At 36.6% G+C, this 26,396-nt stretch overlaps 1 protein-coding gene and 1 pseudogene across 2 annotated transcripts in view; one reads left to right on the top strand and one right to left on the bottom strand.

Annotated features, from left to right (window-relative positions):
* Positions 1–26,396, bottom strand: part of GLMN (glomulin, FKBP associated protein) — a 38,994-nt gene that overhangs the window by 6,499 nt on the left and 6,099 nt on the right. For both annotated transcript variants that reach the window (XM_053668252.1, XM_053668253.1), the window contains exons 5-16: positions 24,412–24,520; positions 23,087–23,327; positions 21,381–21,483; positions 13,838–14,025; positions 12,059–12,112; positions 10,705–10,735; positions 10,510–10,599; positions 9,551–9,592; positions 9,381–9,454; positions 8,145–8,229; positions 7,521–7,627; positions 6,678–6,741 (exon numbers count right to left, since the gene is read on the bottom strand). In XM_053668252.1, the coding sequence (XP_053524227.1) occupies positions 6,678–6,741; positions 7,521–7,627; positions 8,145–8,229; positions 9,381–9,454; positions 9,551–9,592; positions 10,510–10,599; positions 10,705–10,735; positions 12,059–12,112; positions 13,838–14,025; positions 21,381–21,483; positions 23,087–23,327; positions 24,412–24,520 (1,188 nt within the window). The remainder of the gene's footprint in view (positions 1–6,677; positions 6,742–7,520; positions 7,628–8,144; positions 8,230–9,380; positions 9,455–9,550; positions 9,593–10,509; positions 10,600–10,704; positions 10,736–12,058; positions 12,113–13,837; positions 14,026–21,380; positions 21,484–23,086; positions 23,328–24,411; positions 24,521–26,396) is intronic.
* LOC119052746 (ribosome biogenesis protein NSA2 homolog) lies at positions 24,779–25,543 on the top strand (annotated as a pseudogene).

Below are 26,396 nucleotides of genomic sequence, written 5' to 3'. Positions count from 1 at the left end.
GGACGTTTACTTTTGATGAAATAATGTTTTACATAATTCTAACGTTATTTTATTTATTTTTAAGGAGCAGGGTTTATTAGCAGGGAATAAGAAGGAAAGTAGAGCCAACCTATGGAGGTTGGGGAGCCAACCAAGGGAGGTTAAGACTCACTTCGTTGTTCTTAGGTCAGGGTTTTTTATTTTATTTTTTAACTTTTTTATTAATTATGCCATTACAGTTTTTCTATCCCCCCCCTTCATTCCCCTCCACCCTACCCCCCCGTCCCCACCATTACCCTCCTTTAGTTTATGACCATGTGTCTCAAGTTCTTTAGATTCTATATTTCCCACACTATTCTTGCCCCCCCATCTATTTTCTATCTACTGTCTGTGCTACTTATTTTCTGTACCTTCTCCCCCCTTCTCCTTCTCCCACTCCCCTGTTGCTAACCCTCCTTGAGATCTTCATTTCTATGTTTCCACTCCTGATCTAGCTGTCCTTTTAGTTTGCTTTTGTTTTAGGTGTGGTTGTTAATAACTGTGAGTTTGCTGTTCTTTCACTGTTCATGTTTTTTTTAACTTTTTTTTCTAAGATAAGTCCCTTTAACATTTCATATAAGGGCTTGGTGATGATGAACTCCTTGAATTTGATCTTATCTGAGAAGCACCTTATCTGTCCTTCCATTCTAAATGAAAGTTTTGCTGGATAGAGCAATCTTGGTTGTAGGTCTTTGGATTTCATGACTTGGAATACCTCTTTCCAGCCCCTTCTTGCCTGTAAGGTCTCTTTTGAGAAATCCACTGACAGTCTGATGGGAAGTCCTTTGTAGGTGACTGTCCCCTTATCTCTTGCTGCTTCTAGGATTCTCTCCATTTTAATCTTGGCTAATGTAATGATGATGTGCCTTGGTGTGTTCCTTTTTGGGTCCAACTTCTTTGGGACTCTCTGAGCTTCCTGGATTTCCTGCAAGTCTGTTGCCTTTGCCAGATTGGGGAAATTCTCCTTTATTATTTGTTCAAATAAGTTTTCCACTGGTGGCTGTGCCTTTCCCCCTTCTGGTACCCCTATAATTCGGATGTTGGAGCGCTTAAAGATGTCCTGGAGGTTCCTAAGACTCTCCTCATTTCTTTGAATTCTTGCTTCTTGACTTTTTTCTGTTTGGCCATTATTTGCTTTCTTCTGGTCCACTCCATTGATTTGAGTCCCAGTTTCCTTTTCATCGCTCTTGGTGTCCTGTGCAATTCCATTCATTTCAATTAGTTTCACCTTCATATGTTCCTCTAATTTGTTGCTATAATCAACCAGATCTGTGAGCATCCTGATCACCAGTGTTTTAAACTGTGCGTCTGAGAGTTTTGCTATTTCTTCATCGCTTAGATTTACAGGCTCTGGGGCTTTGAGATCTTCTTGAGCCATTTTTGGTCTGTTCGCGCCCATTAAATATGAGGAGCGGAGTCTTGGACTCCCAGGTCGCTGGGTTGTGACGCTGTATGTGGGGGCGTGGTCAGAGCGGGGAAATGGCGGCCCCCTCTGCTGTTTCTGACAGCTGGGTGAGGAGCAGAGCCTTAGGTGGTTCACCAGGGTAGGGCCACTCAGGTCGCTGGGTTATGACTCTGTATGTGGAGGTGGGGTCAGAGCAGGGAAATGGCAGCACCCTCTGCTGCCGCTGGCCGCTGGGGCCTGCTGGGTCCAGTCTAACCGCCCACTCCCTCGCTGGTCTATCTGCACCTGAATGCGCGACCACAGTCAAATCTCGGCCCTGCTCCCTGGCTGGTTCCCCATGGTCGCTCGCTGGGTCGCTCACTAGGTCCACCCGTTGCAACCCTGTGCCTGGGGTCCGCGCACCTTAGTCCGTCTGACCAAGTTTTCCCGTGCAACCCCGCTCCGCCAGCTGCTGGTTTCGCCCCTCTTACTGGTCAGGGTGAAGAATTTGTTGTTATCAGACTTCCGAAAAGTTTAATTTTCTGTGTCCTGGCTGTGTTTTCTGTTGCTAATATTTAGTTGTCTCTAAACTTGGTTGTGTGAGAAAGCAAGGCGTCCCCACCTGTGCCTCCATCTTGGCGGAAGTCCTCCTAATTCTAACTTTAAAGTCTTACACTTTCTTTCTAAAATGTGGCTCAAACAAAGTCAAAGTTTACTAATTAGAGAGTCAATATATTTCTGAATATTGTCACTATTTAAAGCTTTAGATCACCAGTTCAACTTGAACGTGGTTTTGTATTTTTACTTTTTATGATTTTTCTTCTAATAAAAAATATTTTGATCTGGGAATACATCTAAAGAAACCTGAAACACTAATTTAAAAGAATAGATGCACCCCTGTGTTCAATGCTCCATGATTTGGAAGCAGCCCAAGTGCCCATCAGTAGATGTGTGGATAAAAGGCTGTGGTATGTTTACACAGTGAAATATGCTCAGTCATAAAAAAGAAGGAAATCTTATGCTTTGCAACAATATGGATGGACCTAGGGAGCATTATGCTAAGTGAAATGAGCCAGTCAGAATAAAATGAGTACTATATGATTTCACTCATAAGTTGAATCTAACGAACAAAATAAACTAACAAACATAATAGAAATAGACATAGGTAGAGAAGAGATTGACAGCTGTCAGAGGAGAGGCAAGTTGTAGGGCTGAATGAAAAAACCTGAAAGGATTAAGCAAAAAACAAAACAAAATTAAACAAAACACCCTCATAGATGCAGACAACAGTATGATTACCAGTCGGGGAGGGGAGGGTATAAAGGGGATAAATGGTGATGAAAGGAGACTTGACTTGGGGCAGTGAGCACACAATACAGTGTACAGATGATGTGTTATAAAATTGTACACTGAAATCTATATAATTTTATTAACCAATATCACACCAATGAATTCAATAAAAAGATTTCGAGTTCAATTTTATACATGCTGGATTAAAGTTTTGTAATTGCCATGAATCTGAGGAAAAAATATCTCCCTCAATAAAATTCATTTTGACAATACAAAGGTTATCAAATAATTTGATTACAAAACCTGACAATTTTATAGAAGTGTTATATTTAGCTTCACAACTAACATTAAGGTTACTAGAGCTTTTAAAAAAACTACAAAGAAAGTAATTTTAAGATTTATCTTGAATATCTACAGAACAAAACTTAATATTTTTAAAAAGTTACAAGGATAAAAATTTGAAATGTTCACAAATGCTTGCTTTCAATGCAAGTAGTCTCATTGATGAAATAGTTCCGAAATTTTTTCAGTACTGAAGTTTACATTCCAAAATTCACTGCAACATACTCTTACAAAAGGAAGACTAGGTAGTTCCATGCCACAAGGAAATTTATTCCCAGAACAAACAGGGACCTTGCAAAGGACACAGTCAACCATATAAGTGAACAAATAAAATGAAAATACGTAACACCCAGTTTATCCCTTTCTGCTAATTGGTATGGCTTTTATTTATGAAGTAATATTGTAGAACTCCTACCCCTTGAATATTAAGTAATGTTTGTCACTGAGTCATTTGGTTCTGCAAATGACACATAAGGGGCATGTTGTAATCTTGGAGGAAAAAATAGAACCCAAAATGGATTATATAGAATTATAATGTGTATATATGCCAGATATTTACAGATTTTCCCTAAATAAAAAGCATATATTCATACATTACATAATACAGTTTTTAAAAGTTCCTGATACTGTGGCCTTTACAATCTCACATTGCTTCCCTTGATTTTGCTTTCATTCTACACATTACAATCATGACTTAAAGTAAAAGAATGGGTGTGAGCAGGCAGATGGGAATGGATATAAATAGAAAGTACAGTGGTAAGAGATACAATTAGTATTAGAATATTACTATAATTCAGAACAACTAACCCACATTTAAAGATACCTGCCAAATGATAGAGAACATTAGGTACAAAAACTAAGTTAGTTTTACTAGTAGAAATGCAGGTTCAAAGTTCAAGGAAAGTTATATGAAAATGAAGTGTAGAAGATGCCTATAACTTATGCAGAGAAATAGAGGTATGAAATAATAAGATGAGCATGGGAATGACTTATGAAAAGAATAAGTCATCTGACAGAAACCCAAAATAGCAGGAAAAGAAATGTATTATTATTCAATTATGAATCACTTTATTTTGTATTGAAAGACTCTGGTTCTTATTTAGTTTTCATATATAACTTTCTGAATTACTTTTCAGCTTTAAAAAAAATAAGATTATTTATTTATTTGTTTGTTTATTTTTAGAGAGAGGAGAAGGGATGAAGAAACAAAGGGAGAGAAACACCATGTGGTTGCCTCTCGCATGGCCCCCACTGGGGACCTGGCCTGAAACTTAGGCATGTGCTCTGACTGGGAATCCAACTGGCAACCCTTTGGTTCTCAGGCTGGCACTCCATCCACTGAGTCACACCAGCCAGGGCTGATTTTCAGCTTTTCATCTGACTAGTTATCCTCTCAACACACTTAACTGCTCAAAAATGGGTACTGGTAGTTCTTTTGAATAGAACTGCCCACAAGTCAGAATTACTAGAGTATCTTATTTCCCCTTTAATAAAAATTTCTAAAACTCACAAGTTGCCATTTTTTGATTAACCACAGCAAACAAATTTGCCTCTCATTTATACACATGACCTACTGCACTTGGGAGAAATGTTCCATGAAGAACAGGCTCTTAAGCTGCCTGGAAAGATGTCAGGTTGCCATCTCGGACTGGGTTTTTTGTTAATTTCCTTGGTACAGTAAGGAAATATGGTAACTTGCATGGCCATACTTTGGAATATTTGATCCCTAAGAACAAATTTTAAAAACATTTAAATAAGAAAATCTTATAAGCTGGTTATATCCTTTTCTTCACCATATAATGTTCAAGCCAAATAAAAGTGAAGCATTAGCGGCGAGTACCACAGCTGGCACTGCATAACACTAAACTGCGCTGTCTTCTCTCTCCAGGCAGAGGCCCCTGCTGCCCCTGTAGCACACGGTGCTCCACACCTGATAAATCTGTAACTCTTAACCAAGAATATGCTTTGTCTTCCTAGCAAGCAAATCAGATCACCTAATAGGCAAGGCCTTTCTGGATTACTGAAAAAATAAAAACTCAAACCTCACCCTAAGGACAACTTCCTGAAAAAGGGCCTTCACTGATGTTGCATTTTACTCATCTTCTACTTTTATCAGGAACTCCTTTAGGCATTAGGATTTACTAGTTTGTGATTCAAAGGTTCTGGACACTAGGTATGTCCTTGTGCAAATCAAAGACCTTTCTGTACCTATGTTACCTATGAAAAGTAAAAAATAAAGAGTACTTACAGCATCGTGAAGAATAAATGATACATTATAGCACCTGGCCAGAACAGTGGTTGCCACTGGTAGCAGGGAGGGAGGGGTGTGGAGTGATGAGGTCAGAATTAACTGGGTTGGGAAACAGGGAACTTCATGTGATGATAGTAATATTCTATATTTGATATGGATTTGGAAAATACAGATCTATGCATTTGTTAAAACTGAATATACACTTAATATCTGTGCATTTCATTTTATGTAAATTTTAACTTAAAGAAAAACTACACACAGATATTTCACTCAATGAAATACATGCTGAAATATTTAGGGGGAAGTATGCTAATGTTTGCATTTGACCTTGAAATGTGTCAAAAAATTTAAGAGACTGATGGGTGGATAGATGATAAGGGTAAATAGGTAGATAATCAGTGATCACTGTAACAGCCTTTCAACTTGACTGTATGTCTGAAAAATTTCACAATACAAAGTTAGAAAAGAACAAGGCATCCACGCACAGAGTGAGCACTAGTCAATGACAGCACATAACTGTTTTTGGCAGAAGAGGGACTATGAATGGGTAAAATCACTGAGTGGACTAGATTAATCAAGAGGGAAGCAAACTGCTACTTTTTTCATAAGCTTTTTATTCCAAATCACAATTTACTTAACAAAAAACAAAGCTCTTTGGCATCTGTATAAAAGTCAATTACTTTCATTTCTTTTATTACTTTCTAAAGTAAGAAACAGATTAACAGCACAGGTGATTCAGGCAGTTAAACTTAATAGATATGACACATAGGGAAAGCAACTATTAGAATAGAGTAGGTGGAAAGTGAGATGATAAAAAGCAAATGTAATTTTACTGTATGACAAAACTCCCTCAAACAGCTTTCTATTTATTGAATACCTCTAATGATGCACTGTCAAAAATAAATCCAACTTCCTACACATCATCCAAAAGGTGCTGTTAACAGATTTTAGTGCTGAAAATGCTTCAATTTGTCATGTCTGATGAGGGGACATCCAATTATCAGATGGTTTTATTATTTACAGCTCAGACTGAAATCATGACTGATAGGCGTGAGGCAACTGGAGACGACGTGACACCCAAATGTATAAGACACCCAAATGTATGTTGAGTCCCAAAAGGTTAGATGACTTAGGACTTCTAACATCCCTACCTACCAGGTCTAAGCAATGCTTATAGCAAGAGAGCAGAGGTACAACAGGAAAAGGGAAGGGAAGCAGGGATGTGGGGTGGTAAGGGCTTCTGGGAATTAACTTCAGGTTTCAGAATAATTGTTGGCACTTCTTCCAGCCTTTGTAGCTAGGTAAGATATGAAATACTGGGCTTAAGTAGATATTGATAGGAAAATCTGAAACACTCTTTATGCATTGTGAATATACTCACAAAAAACTTACTTGATTGTCATTTTCATTATCTTTGATAACCAAATATCTCAATAAATTTAATGAAGCCATTATCCTGTTAATTAAAAATATATAATTTGTTACTTACAGTACAGTTTTATAAAATCAACAGCAACCTAAATGAATAAAGTAAGCTAAAACCTAAGGTATATTTTTATAATTATGTTTGCTGTTAAGCGTACAAGTGACCCTTGACCAATGCAGAGGTTGGGGTGCCGAAAATCTGTGTGTAACTGTGTATTCCCTTTAACATATCTTTTGAAGTAGTAATGACTTATCATTCTTGTTCTCCAAGTTCACAAAGTACAACTGTAAAAACACTACTGTTTTTCCCCCTGAGGAAGCCTTGTTGTCCTTAATATTTGAGTACATCATCTGTTGTTTCCTGAATTGTAAGGTTCCTTATATAAATACTCACAACTATTTCTCAATAACCATTCTACAATAACATAATGAAAGTGAAATTACATGTTCTATATGAAAAAAACATGATGTCCTAGAAAACAAAACAATAAAACCTAAACACAAACATTGCATGAGTTATACACACGAGATCCTTAGTTTTTAGTCACCAAGGCTGTAGATCTCTATGAGCCATATGGGAATGCTGGGTTTGTTAAAGGTACAAAATCATACTGTTGGTCATACGTCTGGAAAGAAAAGTGGTTTTTGATTATGTTTTTACATAGTACTTAATTACTTACATATGAAAATCTTTATGTACTTCTGTGAATTAACCATAGATCATGTAAAACCGGGAAATACGGTTTATTACTTTAGGTTTCTCACTTTATTTTCAATTTACTTTGTGAACCTTAGTAACGATCACCTTACCTATCTGAGTTTTGCAGTAGATCTGTTTCAGCGCCCTCTGGGAGAAAGAGTACCAAATCTAGAAGGGAAATTAGCTGTGGTCCTGTAAACCACTTGTTATGTGTTCTCTGTAAAACAAAAGAAAAACTGAGAAAGGCTTTAAATAATAGCTTCATAAATATGTTTTCTAATACCTCGACACTATAAAAATAAACTATTACACATTATATATAGATATAGATGTTTAATTTCCATTCTGTCATTTATTATTTTCAGACACCTGGAACAAACTCTGCCAGTGTGTGAACACGGGCATTCTTTTTCTCTCTCTCTTCTTCTAAATGCAATTACTGAGTATTCACAAACAGATTAGATTTTAGTATCCACTAATATTTCAGAAGTGTACAGCAAAACAAAAAGAAGTCATGTTATCAGCACAAATAATGCAATTTACATCTATAAGAAAGTTTCAAAATTCAGGTTTTTAAAAAAGAAATAGAAATAAGGAAAAATATATACCCTTAATGATAGAAATAGAAAAAAACCCATAGGGTAAAAATCCATACTAATGTATCCACAAATAAATAAATCCTACAAAAATAAAATATAAATATTTGATAACTGATACCTTAGCTATGCTCTTACCTTTAATGATATGTCGATTTGATTTTTGATATTTTGAATAACAAAGGCCTCCACACCTGAGTGATTACTTGTATTCAGTAAGCACCTTGAAAGCAAAATAAAAATATATTTGAAATTATCCTGGACTGCATTATAATAATGATACAGGTTTTACAAATTCAAATGGGTCATATTCTATTACTAGGAATACAAAAACCAGTGAAGACAATTAGCAAGATGTTAACCAACTATAAAGCCACTTATGATTATTGCTCTAGCTAGCAAATTCTATTTTAACTGGATCAAATAAAATTTGAATCTTTTTATGCATATAGTTGCAATGATTTAATATGGCAAGACTGGGAGCTAGTATAATCACCTAAAAACTCCTCAAATTATTCCCTGTGAAAGTAGGCTAATCTGGTTAGACTAACTTAATTGCAAAGAAAGGAAAATTAATCTGAGGAATCCAGGTAGATCAGAACAGGTATAAGACCTAAGCATAAAATTGAGATTTCATATACCTGCTCTGACTCTATCAATAGAAATGAAGAAAACATAGGATCAAGAGTATTCTTTCTGGCCAATCCCAAAGACAACTTCTTAACACTTTAATGATGCCCAAATCTGTTTTTAACTAATTTTTATTACCTAAATGTCAACAAAGTAAGATCTGCAGGCCAAATCCAGCCTTCGCTTGTTTTGTTTGAACACACCTACCCTCACTACAAAGACAAAATTGAGCACTTGCAACCGAGACTAACCCATAATGCCTACAGTTACTGTTGGCCTTTTGGAGAAACTTGGCTTTTCTCTAACGCAGAGATACTTTTCCCCTCAAATAGCACTATCAATAAGCTCAACTATTAAACTAAAGCAAATAGCCTCTCAATGACTCCAGAGCGATTAATTTCAACTGTGAATAATGGAAATTATTGAATATGTAAAGTTCTAGCATGACCCTTAACAATCTGCTTAATCTTTTAGGTCTTTTTCAGTTATACAGTATCTCAATTAACTGAAGAAAATATGTACTATTATTTGTGTAGTATATATGTGCGTATATATGTATCTGTAACATTTGATTAACCCTTCTCTATCCATCACAGAGGAGAGAATTTATTATAATATGGCTTCCAAGTAGAGCTGAATTATATTTAAAACATATGGAAATACTATAACTGGAATAATTAAATGGCATTAATTTGTTTTTTAAATCAACCATACACTTCTCAATTAACCATTCTTGATACATACCTAAATAACGTATATTTGCCTTGAGAATCCAACTTGTTAATATACAGCTGAAGCATAGCTAAGCCCTTTTTCCTCTAAAATGGAAGAAATAATAGTTACATAAACTGAATAAAGATTAAATTGTTTACTAAAATTTCTCACTGTAACTCATTAGTCAAACATTTACATACCAATGTCTCAACAGGGCAGAGCGTCATTACTTTGACTAAGCTCTGGAAATAAAAAAGATTTTTAATTCAGATGTGAATAGCTCATTCTGACTTCAAAGAAACAAATATATCATCAGTGGTAGATACTAAAAATTCAGAGAAGTGAGGATAGAAGATGTAAAAATGAAAGAATTTCCCCCAAAAACTTTCATTCCACTAGAGGTCCACGGGAAGCTGAGCAAGACAGTCCTTTCTGTGACACTGAGTGCAGTGCTACAAAGTTGTAAGCTTAGAGGTAAATGACAATTTTCAGTTATGGGAAGAGTGGCCCAAAATGGTATCAAACATGCAGAAATATAATTCATCATTAAAAATATTTAGGCTTAATACACTAACAAAAGCCATGTTTTTGTATTTAAATAGTGGAAGAACACGTCTTTAGGGAGACCTCTAAGGATCTACTTGGCTATGATAACAGACAGTACTAGACAAAATCGATCTTTAGAGGGAAAAACAAAATGTCTTTTTAGAAAGGAGAATGTATGCCTTGATGAAGCCTTAAGAACTTGAATGATAATAAAAGTAAAGGGGCTTCATTTTCCAAGGCCCCTAGAGAAACAAAATGTTAAAGAAGAAAGTTTTATTTTCCATTCGAAGCTAATGCTGTCAACTATGGTAGCCACTAACCACGTATGGCTAATTTAAGTTTAATTAATTTAAATTACATTAAATTTAAAATTCAGCTCCTTAGTCACACTAGCCACATTTCGATTGTTCAGTGTGGCTAGTGGCTTCCATACTGTACCACACAGGTAATAGGACACTTTCATACCACAGAGTCCTATTGGTCAGCATGGCACTGAAGTTTTCAAAAGATATGGAGAACAAAGAGGGAGAGGGGTCTCAAAAGACCACTCCTTTACTTAAATTCAGAATAGGAAAGGGGTTATTTTTAAGATTAGAATCCATATTTCACTTACCTGAGGTACAGTCAGAAAACTCTTGATTTCTAAGTACTGGTGAAGTAGACTATTGTCTTCTATTCTCAACAAACCATTCTCAAACAGATCCTACAGGTGAAAACATATGCAGAAATACATATATGGTAAAGTCAATAGCTGTATTTGTTGGCATGACTATGAAATTAAATTATGATTGGTGAAAATAAATCTTACCAGTCCTTTGGACAAAACAGATTCTTCTGTTCTAGAAGAGAATATTAAAATTTACTGACATGACTTCCTAAATTTCTTAGATTGATTCTTTGTTTTAGGCAATAAAGACTAAAAATTGAAATTTAAAGACTTGAAACATGTATCATTAAGGAGAATTTCTGTTAAAGAACTTAGTCAAAATTCTTACATTGGTGATCTTTTGATCAGCTAATGACATCCAAATATGACCAAAATCAGTTCATGCAGGGCCTGTTTCATGGTGTCAAACCAACAGATCTTCAAACAGCAAGTGCTAAGTGATTATACCCAATATAGTACTGTGTATTCCAGTTGATTAATCTGAAAAACCTTTTCAATTCTTTTTATATAAAAAGATTAAATGGTTTTCATTTGTAATAATATTTTTAAAGGTTTATAATTGTTGTTAACTAAATATTTAAGATCGCCAAGAAAATATTATGTTAGGCTCTAGGTTATTATTCTAACCATGCAAGGAGTTAGAAGTATTGTTTTTGGCTCAGTGACTAAAGAGTTTGAAAATCTGAGGAAGATACAACTTAAGATTCAAGGCAATACATACTCTCATTGTATGAATATAACAGAAATGAAATGAAAAGAATGTAAAATCATTAAGACATACAAATACAGTAAATTTGAGAGTTAATAACTACTTGTGCCAGAATACCCTTGGAAACTCCCGCCTTGTCGGCTGAGGCTTTGGACATTTGCCCTATTAAAAATTTTCCTTCACCTGGGAAGAGATGGGACTGATAAACTATCACCAGCATTCCCAGAGAGTACTGAAAGGCCCTGACTGATCTCAAGAGATAATTTATACATTAAAGGAAAAGAAACACAACATATAGGTTTGCAAAATTCTTAAAGTTACTTTGTCATTTTTTAAAAGACAAAATCTTGCTTTTGAAAAAAGTTGTTGAATGATATCACTGTCAATCTAAGTTTTAACAGGTGGATTCAAGACACCTCTTTCAAATGCACAGGTTGTATCCATGAAGCAAAAACATGAGTTAATTGTTTTTACTGACCACCCCTCCTTAGACACAGGAGCAAAAGGAGCTACAGGGGAGTAGAGGTGTTTTAATTTACCACCTTCTGAAATAAGGGAAGAAACCTCAGAAGTTGAAGACTAGATATCCCCTTACCTAAAACAGATTTTGATGTGAAAAATTTCTGACTCACTTCCATCTCTGCTGTACATATGTGCTTCACTGTTTTATTAAATAACCAATTAATTAATTAAGGCCTAGGAAATACAAGGTAGTTGCCCCTGATCTTGACAACGACTATTTTAGTACTACTACTTAATTCTGAGACGCCATATAAATGATCTTACCTTTGCAAAAAGACTTCAATATGCCCCATATTAAATCGCAAAAGGTATGATGGGCTAAAATAGAAGAAAATACACACATGCATGTACTTTTAGAAGTTTGATATACATAAAGTTATGAGTTGAACTGTCTCCTTCAAAAAAAGATATAGTGGAATCCTAACCTCCACCACATCCATCTCAGTATACCACCTTATTTAGAGATAAGGTCTTTTTTTTTTCAATTGGGAAAGGAATGGGCAGGGGCAGAGCCTGAACCCCGTATCCTGCAGGTAATCAAGTTAAACTGAGATAATTAGTGTGAGTCCTAATCCAATATGAATGGTGTGCTTACCAAATAAAAAAAAAAGGAAATGCTGACAGAGATATGCATACAGGGAGAGCACCCTATGAACACAAAAGCAGAGGAGTGAGTGTTGCATCTACAAGCCAAGGAACATCAAGGACTGCCCGCAAACCATTAGAAGCGAGGCCAAGAGGCATGTAACCAATTCTCCTTCAGAGCTCAGAAGGAACCAATCCTGTTCTTGACCTCAAACTTATAGCTTTCAGAACTGTGAAACAATAAATTTTTGTTATTTCAAGCTACCCTGTTTGTGGTACTTTGTTATGGTGGCCCCAGTAAACTAATATACATATTGAAGTCACTCTGGTGGTACAGTATGTTGAAGAGTACAGGCTCTGGGTCAGACGGAACTGTTTAAATTCCACTGATCCCATTAATTAGTTGTATGGTCTTGGGTGGTGTCTTAACTTGTTTAAATCTGTTATTCTCCTCTATAAAATGAGATAATGCTCTATTTCATAGGGTTATTCATGTTAGGTAGTGCATATAAAACTGTTAGCATAGTGTTTAATACACGGTGAGCACACAAGTGCTAGCCATTACTGTAATATTTATGTATAAACATATCCCAGGTATTTCTTACATAAACATACAAATGTACACAAAGGAATACACTCAAGGCCTGCAAGACATATACATAATCCTTATTAAGGGCCTTAACACCCAAAAGGTATTATATTATAAAAATTATATATTTATTTTTTAAAAATTTTGATAGACTTTATGGAAAAAGGAAAAGGTGAGGTTAATATTAACAGGAAGCTCCAACCTAAACAGGGTGGTGAAAGGCGGCTTTTTCTTCAGAAGGTGACATTTAAGGATAAAGATGGTTCTAAGCATATACAAAGGTCCTATAGCAAGGGAAGTTCAGGACATATGAGAACAACATAGAAACCAAAAGAAGGTCTGTCACTGGAGCATAAGAAACAAGAAAAAAGGTTGTAGGGGTGAATCTGAACAACCAAACATGAGGTTATTCATAAGCTTGTCTCATGTGAAGGCACTGAGACTTCCCTCTCAGAACAATAAGCCACTGAAGGGTTTTCATTAAGGGACTGATAAATACCCCTCAGAATTACATCAGGAATCCAGTGAAGAGATGATGGTGACCCAGACTACCCCGTGGGTAACTAGCCAGTCCCTCCCTTACAGTACAGGGTGGTCCCAACAGCTTCAATACCACACCCAAGTTAACACTTTCTCTCTTTTGTCTCTGTCATTCCCTCATGTCTCTGTCAACAACACCCCAAACCCTTTTCAATACCTGACTACTGGCTTTTATGAATTACAGGCAGTATTACTTAAAATAAAGAGCTCTTTTGTTTATACTTCATTTAAAACATACTAGTACGGTAATGAACATATATTGGATTAGATAAGTGAGCTTGATGATATTCCCTTTACGATACATGAATAAACCAAACACTACCTCCTACCTTAACACCATTGGCAGCTGATCAATGCTGATGCCCTGTACAAATACTAGATATGCCAGAGAAGCCATAGACTCTGCTAATTGTTTGTCTTCTTCTTCTTCAAATTCAAGATAATCCCAAGTCCTCTTTTTCCTTCCATGATTCAAAATCATTTTTGGGAAAGGGTATCCAATTGCTGATAAAAACCCCTGTGAAATGGATTAAAAAAGGAAGCTGTAGCAGACAGACTCTGGTGTGCCCCTCCATATTCACACCCTGTATAATCCCCTCCCCTTGAGTGTGGGTGAGACTTGTGAGAGTTGCTTTTACCAAAAGAACATCCAAGATGCTTCCCACGATTAGATTATGTTACATGAGAGAAGAATAGGAATTTCTGCAGATGTAATTAAGGTCCCAAGTCAGTTGAGTCTGAGTTACTGAAAAGGGAGACAATTTTTGGTGGGCCTGCCATAATCAGGTAGGTTCTCAACAGAGGGTGCAGGGAGGGCCTGGACCCCACCACTGCTGGCTTTAAAGAACTAAGCTGCTATGTCATGAGCGAGCCTACGGAGAAGGCTGTGTGCCAAGGAACCACAGTCGGGCTCTAGGAGCTGAAAGTGGTCCCTGGCCAACAGTCAGCAAGCAAATGGGGGCTTCAACTTTACAGCTTCAAGAAAAATAAATTGTGCCCACAACCTGAAAGAACTCAGTAGGAAGATGAAAAAGTTCTGGAGATGGATGGTAATGATGGCTGCAGAGCAACGTGAATGTGCTCAATGCCACTGAACTGCATACTTAAAAACTGTTAAAATGGTACATTTTTGTCATGTATATTTTATCACAAGTTTTAAAATCAAGGTGCTTCAGAGATTTTTGGGAGCAATCTACATATGTGAGACATGCAAATATCATGAAATGACAGGTAATGACTCAGGTGAAGAATACTCTAATGCAATGCTCCAGTGACGACTGTACACCTAGATACGGACAAAAGAGAGAGCATTCCTGCATGAGTGGATAAGACGACAATTTTATCTTTTTTTTATTAAGGAAAGAAAGAGAGAAAAAAAGAGACTCAGAGTATAACATCACTCCTGTGCCTCTTGTTCTATTTCTGGTTTTGGTATACTAGAAAGCACCTGACCTGCAGAATCCAGTGGAGTTTATTTGAGTTTTGGCTCCACCACTTACTAGCTGTGAGATACAGGACGAGTTACCTAACTTCTCTCTCAGTATCTGTATGCAGAATATGACAGAAGCTTCTTAATATTTGACATATTCACAAAATATGTCAAATTTTCTTGTACAAAAAATGTACAAGAAAGTTGAGGTCACAACAAACTACTACACAGAAATAAAAAAGGGATGACATAGTGAACACACAGTACAATATACAAATGATATTATTATAGAACTGAACACTTGAAACCTATATAATTTTATAAACCAATGTCCCCTAATAAATTCAATTGAGTTAAAAATAAAAATAAAAGGGAATAATCAAAATGGCTAAATCACAATGAATACCTTCTGATTTATTCACTTATTTATTCAATAAATGCTTGAGTACTACACACTGGGCCAGAAATAGTTGGAAATTATAAAACCAAATAGAGCTTTAAAACCTGCTGATTCCAGATGGCTTCATAAAGTCATTTCAGAACACAAAAAGGAAGAATAGAAAATCACCTTCAGTCACAAGAGACTGCTATTCATCAGCAAGATGCTAAATATATACTCTGCTACACTGATGTTCAAAGCCATACATTCTTGTTATAGTTATAACACCAAAAGTTTCCTATGCTCAGATTCTAAATATCCTCTTAATCATGAAGCTCTATTTCTTCATCCAGCCAATGCTATATGTGTTTCCCCCCCCACCCCGGAGTAAGGTTGGCCTCTTCAAAAATCATCCTATTTAACCAGATTCTACAAAGCTGCTCTACACCAGGGCCTTCACTATCCACACTCCATCCAGCAGTCTTGCTCAGACCCAGGATACACCTGCCACTCTGCAATTTTTCATGGCAGCCTCTGCCCTTTCAGAAATGTTTCTAGGCTACAGCCTGTCAGACATTCCAACAGTTCTCTATCAAAATAGCATGTGCCAAAGGAGGGATGGCTGAGGCCATCAAACTCTAGCATGCCACAGTTAGGTGAGCATAAAACAGAAGGCTCGCTTCATCTCTTACCCTGATTTCACCTTTAATTCTTGATCGCTCTGCGCCTCCTCACAGCTCTTTCGAACTTGTAATGCTCCTTCCTTCCACTGTGATCTTAGAAACTCTCCCCCACACCTTCAACCTCTGCACAAGATGCTTGCTCTGTCTCACTAACTGAATTACATCTGACTGATTTCTGGTGGGAGCTGCTCATATTCTCATACCTTCCATGGCACAGCCAGGTAGGCAGCAGTGGGGAAGGGTGGTATGGGTAGCGGCTTAGTATTATTTTGGTTCTTCCAGTACTCTCAAAGAAAAGCACATTTTTCCTTTGAGGCAGATATCATACTGCCCTTCATCTGTCCTTATTTCTCAACATTCACTAAAGACTTTGGTACCTGCTCACAATCGTTATCTCTATCCAACTCCTGCTGTAACTCTGGGAAAGTTGAATGTTCATGTAGATGAACTCTTCTAATAGGCCAGCCTCATGATTCTTGATTTCAAAATTATAGTGACCTTAACTTCTAATCCATTTTGGCACCTAATTCCATCATCTCATTTTCTGACCACTACCTCTAATTCCCTCTCTCCTACCAACCTGCTTTTCTACCTGACTTTCCAGTCCCGTAATCCCTTCATTTTAATCTATCCTTCTGTCCCCTTTAAATTCCCCTCCTTCCCTATCCAGCCAATACACTATTGGTCATTTGAACTATCTGTACTCTGTATTTCCTTTAGCTGCATCTACCCAATTAAATGCTAGCCTTAAAAAAAAAATAGCTGTCCTCCACCTTCTACACTTCCACATCCAGGCAGCTAAATGTAGAAAATCACACAAAATTACAGACTGTTATAACCACAGTTGTGGTCTCCAACCAGCAGAGTTCCCATTGTCTTCCACCATCTCTTTTCCCCTCAGTATCCCAAACCTTTACCAGTTTCCTGAAGCTCCTTATTCAATCCCCATTTCTACCTCTTCATTCTTAAGAAATCTTCTTTACCTAGAAATCTGAGGCTAGAGGGTCTGATTCCCCCCAATTAGAATATTATACTCCTACTACAAATTTCTCTACATGCATGCCCATTCTGACCTCCCCAGGTGTCCTTGATCCTATGCCCAGCTGTCTGCTCTCCTCAAGCCACATTATTTCAGTTATCCCTGAACAAGTCTCTTCTCCCTTCTAACGGTTCTCACCCCTTTGGGCTATAAACATGCTCAATCCTCCCTACCTCCTCCACTACCTTCCTACCCTAAGCCCATGTCCTGTAGCTGTTGCTTCTCTTCTTCCTTACACTTCCGAACTCTTTGAAAGAAGAGCTTATACTAATCATCTCCTTTTTCTCATTTTTCGTGCACTCCTTTATCCACTCCAATTATATTTTTGTTTCTAATACTCCACTCAAACTGTTCTTGCTGAGGCTACCAATGCGATTTTACTTCCTACATCCAATGGATCCTTTTCAACTCTTACTTTACAGGCTCTCTCTACTGCACTTAGCGATATCAATCGCTTCCATCTCCTGAAACTCTGCCACCCCAGTTTCTGTCATATTTCTACTACTCTTCCTCCCTCCCTCGTCTCTTTGGTGGGCTCTTAAGTGCAGTAGGGTTCAGTCCTGAGCCCTTTTCTGTTCTCACATTGATCTCTTTAGGTGATCTCATCCCCTTAATCAAAATTTATTCCTTAAAAACCTGCTCTCCCTGGGTATTATATATGGAGAAATCATTGTTAATCTTGTCAAGTGTCATAATGACATTGTGGTTACTTTCTTAAAAGTCCTTACCAATTAGAGCAGCATACTTAAAGATCTATGGATATAATGACAAATCTAGGACTTGCTATAAAATACTACAGCAGGCCCTGACTGGTGTAGCTCCGTTGGCTGGGCAGTGTCCTGCACAGTGGGAAGGTCACCAGTTTGATTCCAGGTCAGGGCAAAATCCTGGGTTGCAGGTTCAGTCCCATGTTGGGGCGCATATAAGATGCAACTGATCAATGTTTCTCTCTCACATTGATGTTTAACTCCAAAGACACCTAACTGGTCTCCCTACTTCCAATCTTATCTCAGTTCAGTTCATCCCCCATTAAAGTGACAAGTCCAAAACACAATTTGATTATGTCACTTCCAGGCTTAAAATCCTTTAACTGTTTCCAACTTTCATTCCATCTCTCAAAATAGGGTATATATATATATATGATGGTTTTTATACTGTATCTAGGAGATTATACTGTACTCTAGCATTAGTAACAATGAAGAGGCCTATACTCTTTGTTTATATTATATTTTATTGATTACATTACAGATGTCCCGATTTCCCCCCCTGTGCCCGCCTCCACCCAGCACCCCGAACTCTCTCAGGCAATCCTCACACCATTGTTCATCTCTATGGGTCTTGTATAAATTCTTTGGCTATTCCATTTCCTTTTTTTTTTTTTACTTTATTTTATTTTAAAGATTTTATTTATTTCAGAGAAGAGTGGAAGGGAAAGAGGGAGAGAAACATCAATGTGTGGCTGCCTCCTGAGTGCCCCCTACTTGGGACCTGGCCCACAACCCGGGCATGTGCCCTGACTGGGAATTGGAGAGCGACCCTTTGGTTTGCAGCCTGTACTCTCTGCTCAATCCACTGAGCTACACCAGCCAGGTGGCTATTCCATTTCTTATCCTGTACTTTACATTTATATCCCTGTGGCTATTCTATAACTACCTATTTGTACCTCTTAATCCTCTTTCCTCTTGGCCATTCCCCCATACCTCCCTCTCATCTGGCAACTGTCAAAAGGCTCTCTGTATCCACGATTCTGCCTCTTGTTCTTCTCATTTACTTAAATTTGATTTTTTTTAGATTCAATTGTTGATAGATACGTATTCATTGCCTTTTCATTGTTCATAATTTTGACCTTTTTTTCTTAAAGTGACTTACTGTCACTTTAACATTTCATATAATAGTGGTTTGGTGATAATGAACTCCTTTAGTTTTTTCCTTCTCTGGGAAGCTCATTACCTGCCCTTCCATTCTAAATAATACCTTTTCTAGGTAGAGCAATTTTGGCTGCAGATCCTTGCTTTTGATAACTTTGAATATCTCACCAATTCGTTCTAGCTTTCAAAGTTTCTTTTGAGAAATCTTCTGACAGTCTTATTGGCACTCCCCTAGGCAACTACTTTTCTATTGCTGCTTTTAAGATTCTCTTTACCTTTAACCTTTGGCATTTTAATTATGATGTGCCTTAGAAGTGGGCCTCTTTGTATTCTCTTGTTTTGGAGTCTCTGTGCTTCCTGGACTTTTATGTCTATTTCCTTCACCACATTAGGGAAGTTTTCTTTTATTGTTTTTTCAAGTAGACCCATTTGTTGCTCTTTCTATTCTTTCTGGCATCCCTATAATGTGAATGTTAGAATGCTTGAAGTTGTCAAGCAGAGGCTGCTTCTACTATCCTCATTTTTTGGATTCTTTTTTCTTATTCTGATTGGTTGTTTTTTGCTTCCTTATGACCCAAATCATTGCTTTAATACTCAGCTTCATCCACTCCACTGTTTTTTCCTTCTGAATTGTTCTTTATTTTAGTTAGTGTATCCTTCATTTCTGACTGGATTATTTAATGTTGTTGAGGTCCTCACTAAGTTCCTTAAACATCCTTATAGTGTTTTGAGCTCTGAATCTGATAGATTGGTTATCTCCATTTCGTTTAGTTCTTTTTCTGGAGTTCTGATCTGTTCTTTTTGGGGGGCCATGTTTCTTTGTCTCCTCATTTTGGCAGTCTCCCTGTGTTTGTTCCTATGTATTAGGTAGAGCTGCTTTGACTCTGTGTCTTGGTAGTGTGGCCTAATGTAGTAAGTGTCCTGTAGGGTCCAGTGGCACAGCGTCCCTTATCACCCAAGCTGGGTACTTGAGGTGCGCCCTCCATGGGGTCTGAGTACACCCTCCTCTTGTAGTTTAGCCCTGATTGCTGTTGGCAGGTCAATGGGATGGATATACCCAGGCCTATTTCCATGGTGTAAAGGGTACCCCGGGTGACTAAGACAAAGTTCTTGTGCTTGTGGAGCCCGCAGAATGGTTTTCCTGCCATTTATGCATATCTCATCTTTAGAGGCCCCCAAAGAAAACTTCAGGCATCCTGTTTTTTAAATGCTGATGTCTTCAGCTTACTCCTTTAAGTAACCTAACTCCAACACCTTGTGACTCACACCAGGACCTACAATCTAGTGATCCTATCATCTTTTCACTGTGTCTCACATTTAGTATGTCCTAACTTCCTGCCTTACTGAGCTTAAACCCTATGGCCCATCATTAGGCATTCCCCCGCATGGCATCAATGCCTTGATTTGTACTACAGAACTCACACAGTTCTCAAAACTCTGACCTAATTAAATCCAACTTTCCACTTACACTATACCTGCATTTGGGCAGATGAATGTGGTAATGAAAACCAACAGCCACAATTACAGCTGTAACTTGAAATTCATGACTATCAATCTCAAGTATCAATTTTTCTATATTTCAGGTTAGTTCCCTAATATAAAATCCCAGCACATGTATACTCTTGAAGCATAAAGACAAGTTGCTTTTAAAATAAAATTTACTGCTCTGACCAGGTAGCTCAGTTGGTTAAGAGTGTTGTCCCAATAGGCCAATTTTGTGGGTTCAATCCCCAGTCAGGGTATGTACAAGAATTAGCCAATGAATGCATATATAAGTGGAAAAACAAATCAATGTTTCTCTTTCTCAACCAATCAGTAAAATTCAATGTACTTTTTTCTTTAGTTGTTTTGAAAATATTTATTATGATCCTTAAAAGTAAGGATATTCTTTGGCATAGAAATCCCACTTCTAGTAATTTAACAATTAAAGAAATAGGCAAAGAAGCCATGTCAAGTAAAAAAAAAAAAAAGAAATATGCAAAGATTTGGTTAACAGGATTCTTATCACAGATTTAGTTCAAAAAGAAAGTTGGTGTATTTTACAATAATGAAAATTTTAAAAATCAAGATGTTGAACTTACACGGCCCAGGTTAAATGCATTATGCTAAATCCATACAATGAAATACTATTTCACCAATGGAGAAACATTTATAATATGCTAAGAGAAACAAAAATGAATTACAAAAAAAGTGGTTGACAAATATAACAGAATTTTTGGGAAAAAAAAGATATATTATAATAGTGTTTATTTATGACTATAAAAGCCAAAAACATCTGGAAGGTGTTAATATTATTTATATTTGGGTAATGAAATTATTGCTATCTATTTTATTTTTATGTTCTACAGAAAAATACATACTGTTTTATTAATAAATGTATCAACTTAAATGCTCACATGCAGTACATGAGAATACAGCAGGACAACATTTTACATTTTAGAAGATTTTATACAGATTAAATTAGCTGTACTTACTACTATTTCAGATGCAAAACACCTTAAAGGATCATTTTCAGCTTCTTCAGACTGTTCAGGGAATTGTGCTGTCAGCAAAGGGCATTTCAAGCTTTTGAAGCAACTAAGGTATAAGAATTGGGTAACTATGAATATAGCACTTCCTAACTATAAAGCAACTAGTTCTATAAACATATTTAAATAGATTATTGTAGATGGAAAATTACATAGCACCAATAACTCAATGATTTGTCAAATTGGCAACGTAAGCATCCTTCTTACTAGTAATGGGAAGAGCATGAGAACACCTTGCGAGACCCAATATGGTAAGCTTCAGTTCTGTTTCTGGACTATTCCAATGGATACTGAATATTTGTCTGAGGGCCAGTGTTAATTCATGATGTAATTTTTGTTAGCTCAAGAAAAAATTGGGACAATGTAGTAATTTTTTCATCAAGCTGTATTTTATTTAGAAAACCAAACTATTCTTTGATTAAACCTTTCTTATTTCTTTAAATATCTTTTCTTTCATGATATAATGGATTTTATACATAATTAAAAATATATCTTAATGTCCTAACCTGAAAGAGCAAAAAGCTAACAGTTTTAGATTCTAAAATTTTAAAAATAAAATTATTGGCCCTGGCTGGTGTGGCTCAGTGGTTGAATGCCGGCCTGCAAATCAAAATATCACTGGTTTGATTCCCAGTCTAGAGCACATGCTTGGGTTGCAGGCCAGGTCCCCAGTAGGGGGTGCATGTGAAGCAACCACATTTTGATGTTTCCCTTTCTCCCTACCTTCGCCTCTCTAAATAATAAGTAAATAAATAAATAAAAATAACAATATAAAATTATCGGTCCATGTAATTCAATACTCTAGTTTTAGCACTGTTCAATAGATATATAATGCAAGCTCCATACATAATTTAAAGATTTTTAGCAGTTACATTTAAAAGTAGTAAGAAACAAAAAAAAGTAATTTAAATAATTTATCCTATTAACCCAATTTATCTAAATTATCATTTCAATAATTTATCAGTATACAAATTATTGAAGTTTTTTTTTATAACAAGTCTTTGAAATCCAAGTGTATTTTCCACTTAGAGCACATCTTAATTTAGACTAGCCATATGTCAATGAAAACCATACTGAACAGTGGAGTGAATGCTATTGGGAACTCCACTACTGCTTTTTGCAGTCAAGGTAGATGTTTAGCTGTCTGGTGTTGCTTCTACTTTCAAAGGAAGAGTTAAAACACAATTCCCCCACAGCAAGACCAGATCCTTTGAGCTACATCTATCTACTTTCCCAGCTTCTATTATTCATTTACTAATATGAGTAAAGGTGATTATAAAAAGTAAATTAAACAAATGGATTTTGGCATTTAATTTTTTAAATATCAATACCTCATTAAATGCTCTTGTTACATCAACTGAACCCTATACTCTTTGAAAACTCAAAATTTGAAACTAGATTTATATTTCCATTGCAAACAAATAAACAAAGAAACATAAAATAACTGAGCTAGCAATACTTTGGTGCATTGTGAATTGTTCTTAATAATATACTTTCAATTTTTTCAGGGCACATGCCTGGGTTGCAGGCCAGTTCCCAGTGGGGGACACACAGGAGGCAACCATACATTGATATTTCTCTCCCTCTCTCCTTCCCTTCCCCTCTAAAGATAAATAAAATATTTTAAAATAAAAAAGTATATATATACTTACAATTTTAGTAATTCATCCTTTAACTTTTCCTTTTCCAGTGAGTTTTCTTTGTCATCAACGATTTCTTCCACAAAAGGCTTAGTGAACTCTACTAAGGCCTTGCAACATTGACAAAGGCCGTAGTCATCTGTTTGTATTTGTTCTTTTGAGTATGGAACAGGAAGAAGAGATAGCTGACTCCAAATGGTAGACAGTGCTAATCCAACTGAGTACGCCTTGTTGCTGTGAAGTTTCTGTATCACTAAAACAGACACCAAGTTGTTACTTGAGGTAGCCTCATCAAGCACACTAAACATGAGACAAGAAGTTCAGTTAATGTAGAATTATAAGATACTCTTTTTTCATATTTAAACAACTCTGGAATCAGGATGACATACGATAGCTTAATTGGAAGTACAGTTTTCCCCCCTTTCTTAGTGGTGTATGAAATAATGGAGTACCTTACAATTGTGGCACTTTACAATAGACACCAGGAAATCTTGTTCAAGTATGTTCACAAGGGTACATACTTAAGAGAGAAACACTTTTCTCCATATAGTTTTGTTGTTTTAAGTATAAAATAAGAACAAGTGTCTTGTAAACTATCAAGTACTATAAAAATAGAGAAGACTGAATATTTCTAGAAGACTGAATACCTCAAGGTGTATAAAGTTCCTGGGCATTCACATTTAAAACAAATTTTCCCTAGTTTGATTCTGGGCTCTTATATCAGACTCCAAAGTTACGTGTAGGTCATAAAATTAAAAAGCAGTCTCTTTTCCATGGATAAATACTGTCTGCCTTGGTTGCTAATGTCTATTACTTAACAATACTGTTACAACACCTAATCATGAAGCCTTTTCTTTCCATACCTGTTTTTTCATTCTTCAGCAATACTTTTGCTGTTCTTAATTCTAACCTCCCGAAGCTGAGGCTGAGCAATGACCTGCCCAATATTGTCCTTAACCAAGATACAGGACTACCACAATGCTATCAGACTGAGTATTACAGACAGCACAGAGGTAATCTTTTACATATATTATAGAATAAATTCTAGAATGTAAGTTGCAGATAGGAAGGTTAGGCAAAAAGCTATCGGTTACAACACAGCACATGAAAAACAGCATGACATTCAACAAAACATTTACTAGGTACCCACTTTGAATCAGGTATTGTTATCTTTCTATGGGCAGCAGGATTCAAATTGGCACTGCTATTCCTAGTCTAAGCAGAGTACTCAATAATTAGTCATAAACATTACTTTGGTATACTGTTGACATTTGGGGGTAATATCAAGGCAGTTACACAGAAAATAAAAAACACTTAGGTATCAAAATAATCATTACCTGTTTGTAATGGCTGAAGTAAAAGAAGAATAATTTGGGATATCTGTTTTCCAGAGGGCTCTTCAATCAGTTCAAGCAAACCCAACAATAATTCTTTGGGATTACATAACTATAAAAATATTCACAATTGAACCTGTTTAATACAAGTTGTATTTAAAGCCACATGATTACTATTAAAAAAAAACAAATATATACTGAGAAAATATAATTATTTTTGCTTTATAGTAATGTACTTCATACAATTGTTAAAAAATATCTATATAATAGCCTTTCCTGTTGCAAGTTGCATGAAATTGGTTTGGGGGTCTCTGAGACCCAAAAGTTGAAAGCTTCTTCATGCATGGAGGACTGTACCCCAGCCATAACCATGCCACAATATGAGTATATTAAGTTACACCGTAAGCGCTATGGGTATCGTTTGGATTACCATGAGAAAAAGAGAAAGTTAGGGTGACAGCCTCGTGAGTAGTCAAAAAAGGCAAAAAAGATGACTGGTCTGAAGGATAAGCGCTACCATAAACAGTGCCATGCTGAGAAAATACAAATGAAAAAGACTATCAAGAGGCATGAAAAGAGAAACACCAAAGAAAAGAATAATGGAAAGACTCCACAAGGAGCAGTACCTGTCTATCTACTGGACAGAGAAGGACAGTCCCTAACTAAGGTACTTTCCAATATGATTAAACAAAAATGGAAAGAGCGAGAAAATGGGAAGTCCCTTGTGCAAAGTTCATGCCCAGGGAGAAACAGAGATATGAAGTTATTTGAACAGGAAAAAGAAAGAAGCATGAAAGAGGATGGTTACTAAAGTCTGCTTTGTTGCAGATGGCTTTATTCAAAAACCAACTAGACATGAGATTCATTAGGCCAATGGGCTTGTTTCATAAAGGCACGTGTAATACATCCTGAACTGAAAGCCACCTTTTGCCTGCAATACTTGGTGCAAAGAAGAATCCCTCATCCCTACTTTATACAGCTTCGGGTGTTACTACCAAAGGTACTGTCATTGAGGTGAATATAAGCAAGTTGGGACTTGTGACATAAGGAGACAAGGTTATTTGGGGTTAAATATGCCCAGGTTACCAATAAACTTGAAAATGATGGATATATAAATGCAGTCTTACTGGTGTGACAGCAGTTTCATACAAGTAACTCCTGGTAATTATTGAAGTCTATGCCCCAATTGGGAAAACTTGGCTATGATGTTTCTGCATACTATACTATCAGAACAGTTTATATTTCTGTAACCATCAAGAGATTTATTTCATTGTAAAGAACATTAAAGGGGTCCAGTTTTACAAGAAATACACATATAATTACATAAAATACAAAAACAGAATCCATGATTGTCAAATCACTGTAAAACTAAAAAGAAGCATGCTGGCCACTGTGGTTCAGTTGGTTGGAGCATCACCCCATAAACCACAAGGTCGAAGATTTGATTCCCAGTCAAGGCACCTGCCTACGTTGTGGGTTCAGTCCCTGGTTGGTGCATATTGGAGAGGCAACACATCCGAGTGGATGTGGAATCAGCCTATTTTGCATCTCCACCCCTCCTAGCAGTCTGAATAGATGTGGTTTTTTTAATCTGTTGTCAGACTTTCATTCAACTTGACTTCTGCCAGTTCTGAGTGATGGCTGTTCTATAATTTAGTTGTAGTTTTAATGTGTTTGAGAAGGCAAGCCATGTTTACTTATGCTGCCATCTTGATTAGAAATCCTAAATAAATTCTTATGTCATTTTCCTCAGATTTATCTTTTGATCACTTGCATTTTAGGTTTTTCATATTCTTTTAGGGAACATACCACAGAGTAAAGTGTACTGAGATTTGATTTTAGTTCCTACATTGCCAAAAGATGTGTGACCTTGAACTACATCTGTAGACTTTGAATTCCACATCAACAAGCTATTGTAAAATATTAAAAATAAAGCTTACTAGGTCTCCCTTCAGAGATCTAAATTAGTAGGTCTATGATGAGGTTAG

Source organism: Artibeus jamaicensis, unplaced genomic scaffold (genome assembly GCF_021234435.1).
Source record: "Artibeus jamaicensis isolate MK-2021 breed Jamaican fruit bat unplaced genomic scaffold, CSHL_Jam_final contig_482, whole genome shotgun sequence".
In the NCBI taxonomy this organism is placed as follows: domain Eukaryota; kingdom Metazoa; phylum Chordata; class Mammalia; order Chiroptera; family Phyllostomidae; genus Artibeus; species Artibeus jamaicensis.
This window is presented reverse-complemented; position numbering and strand designations above follow the sequence as displayed.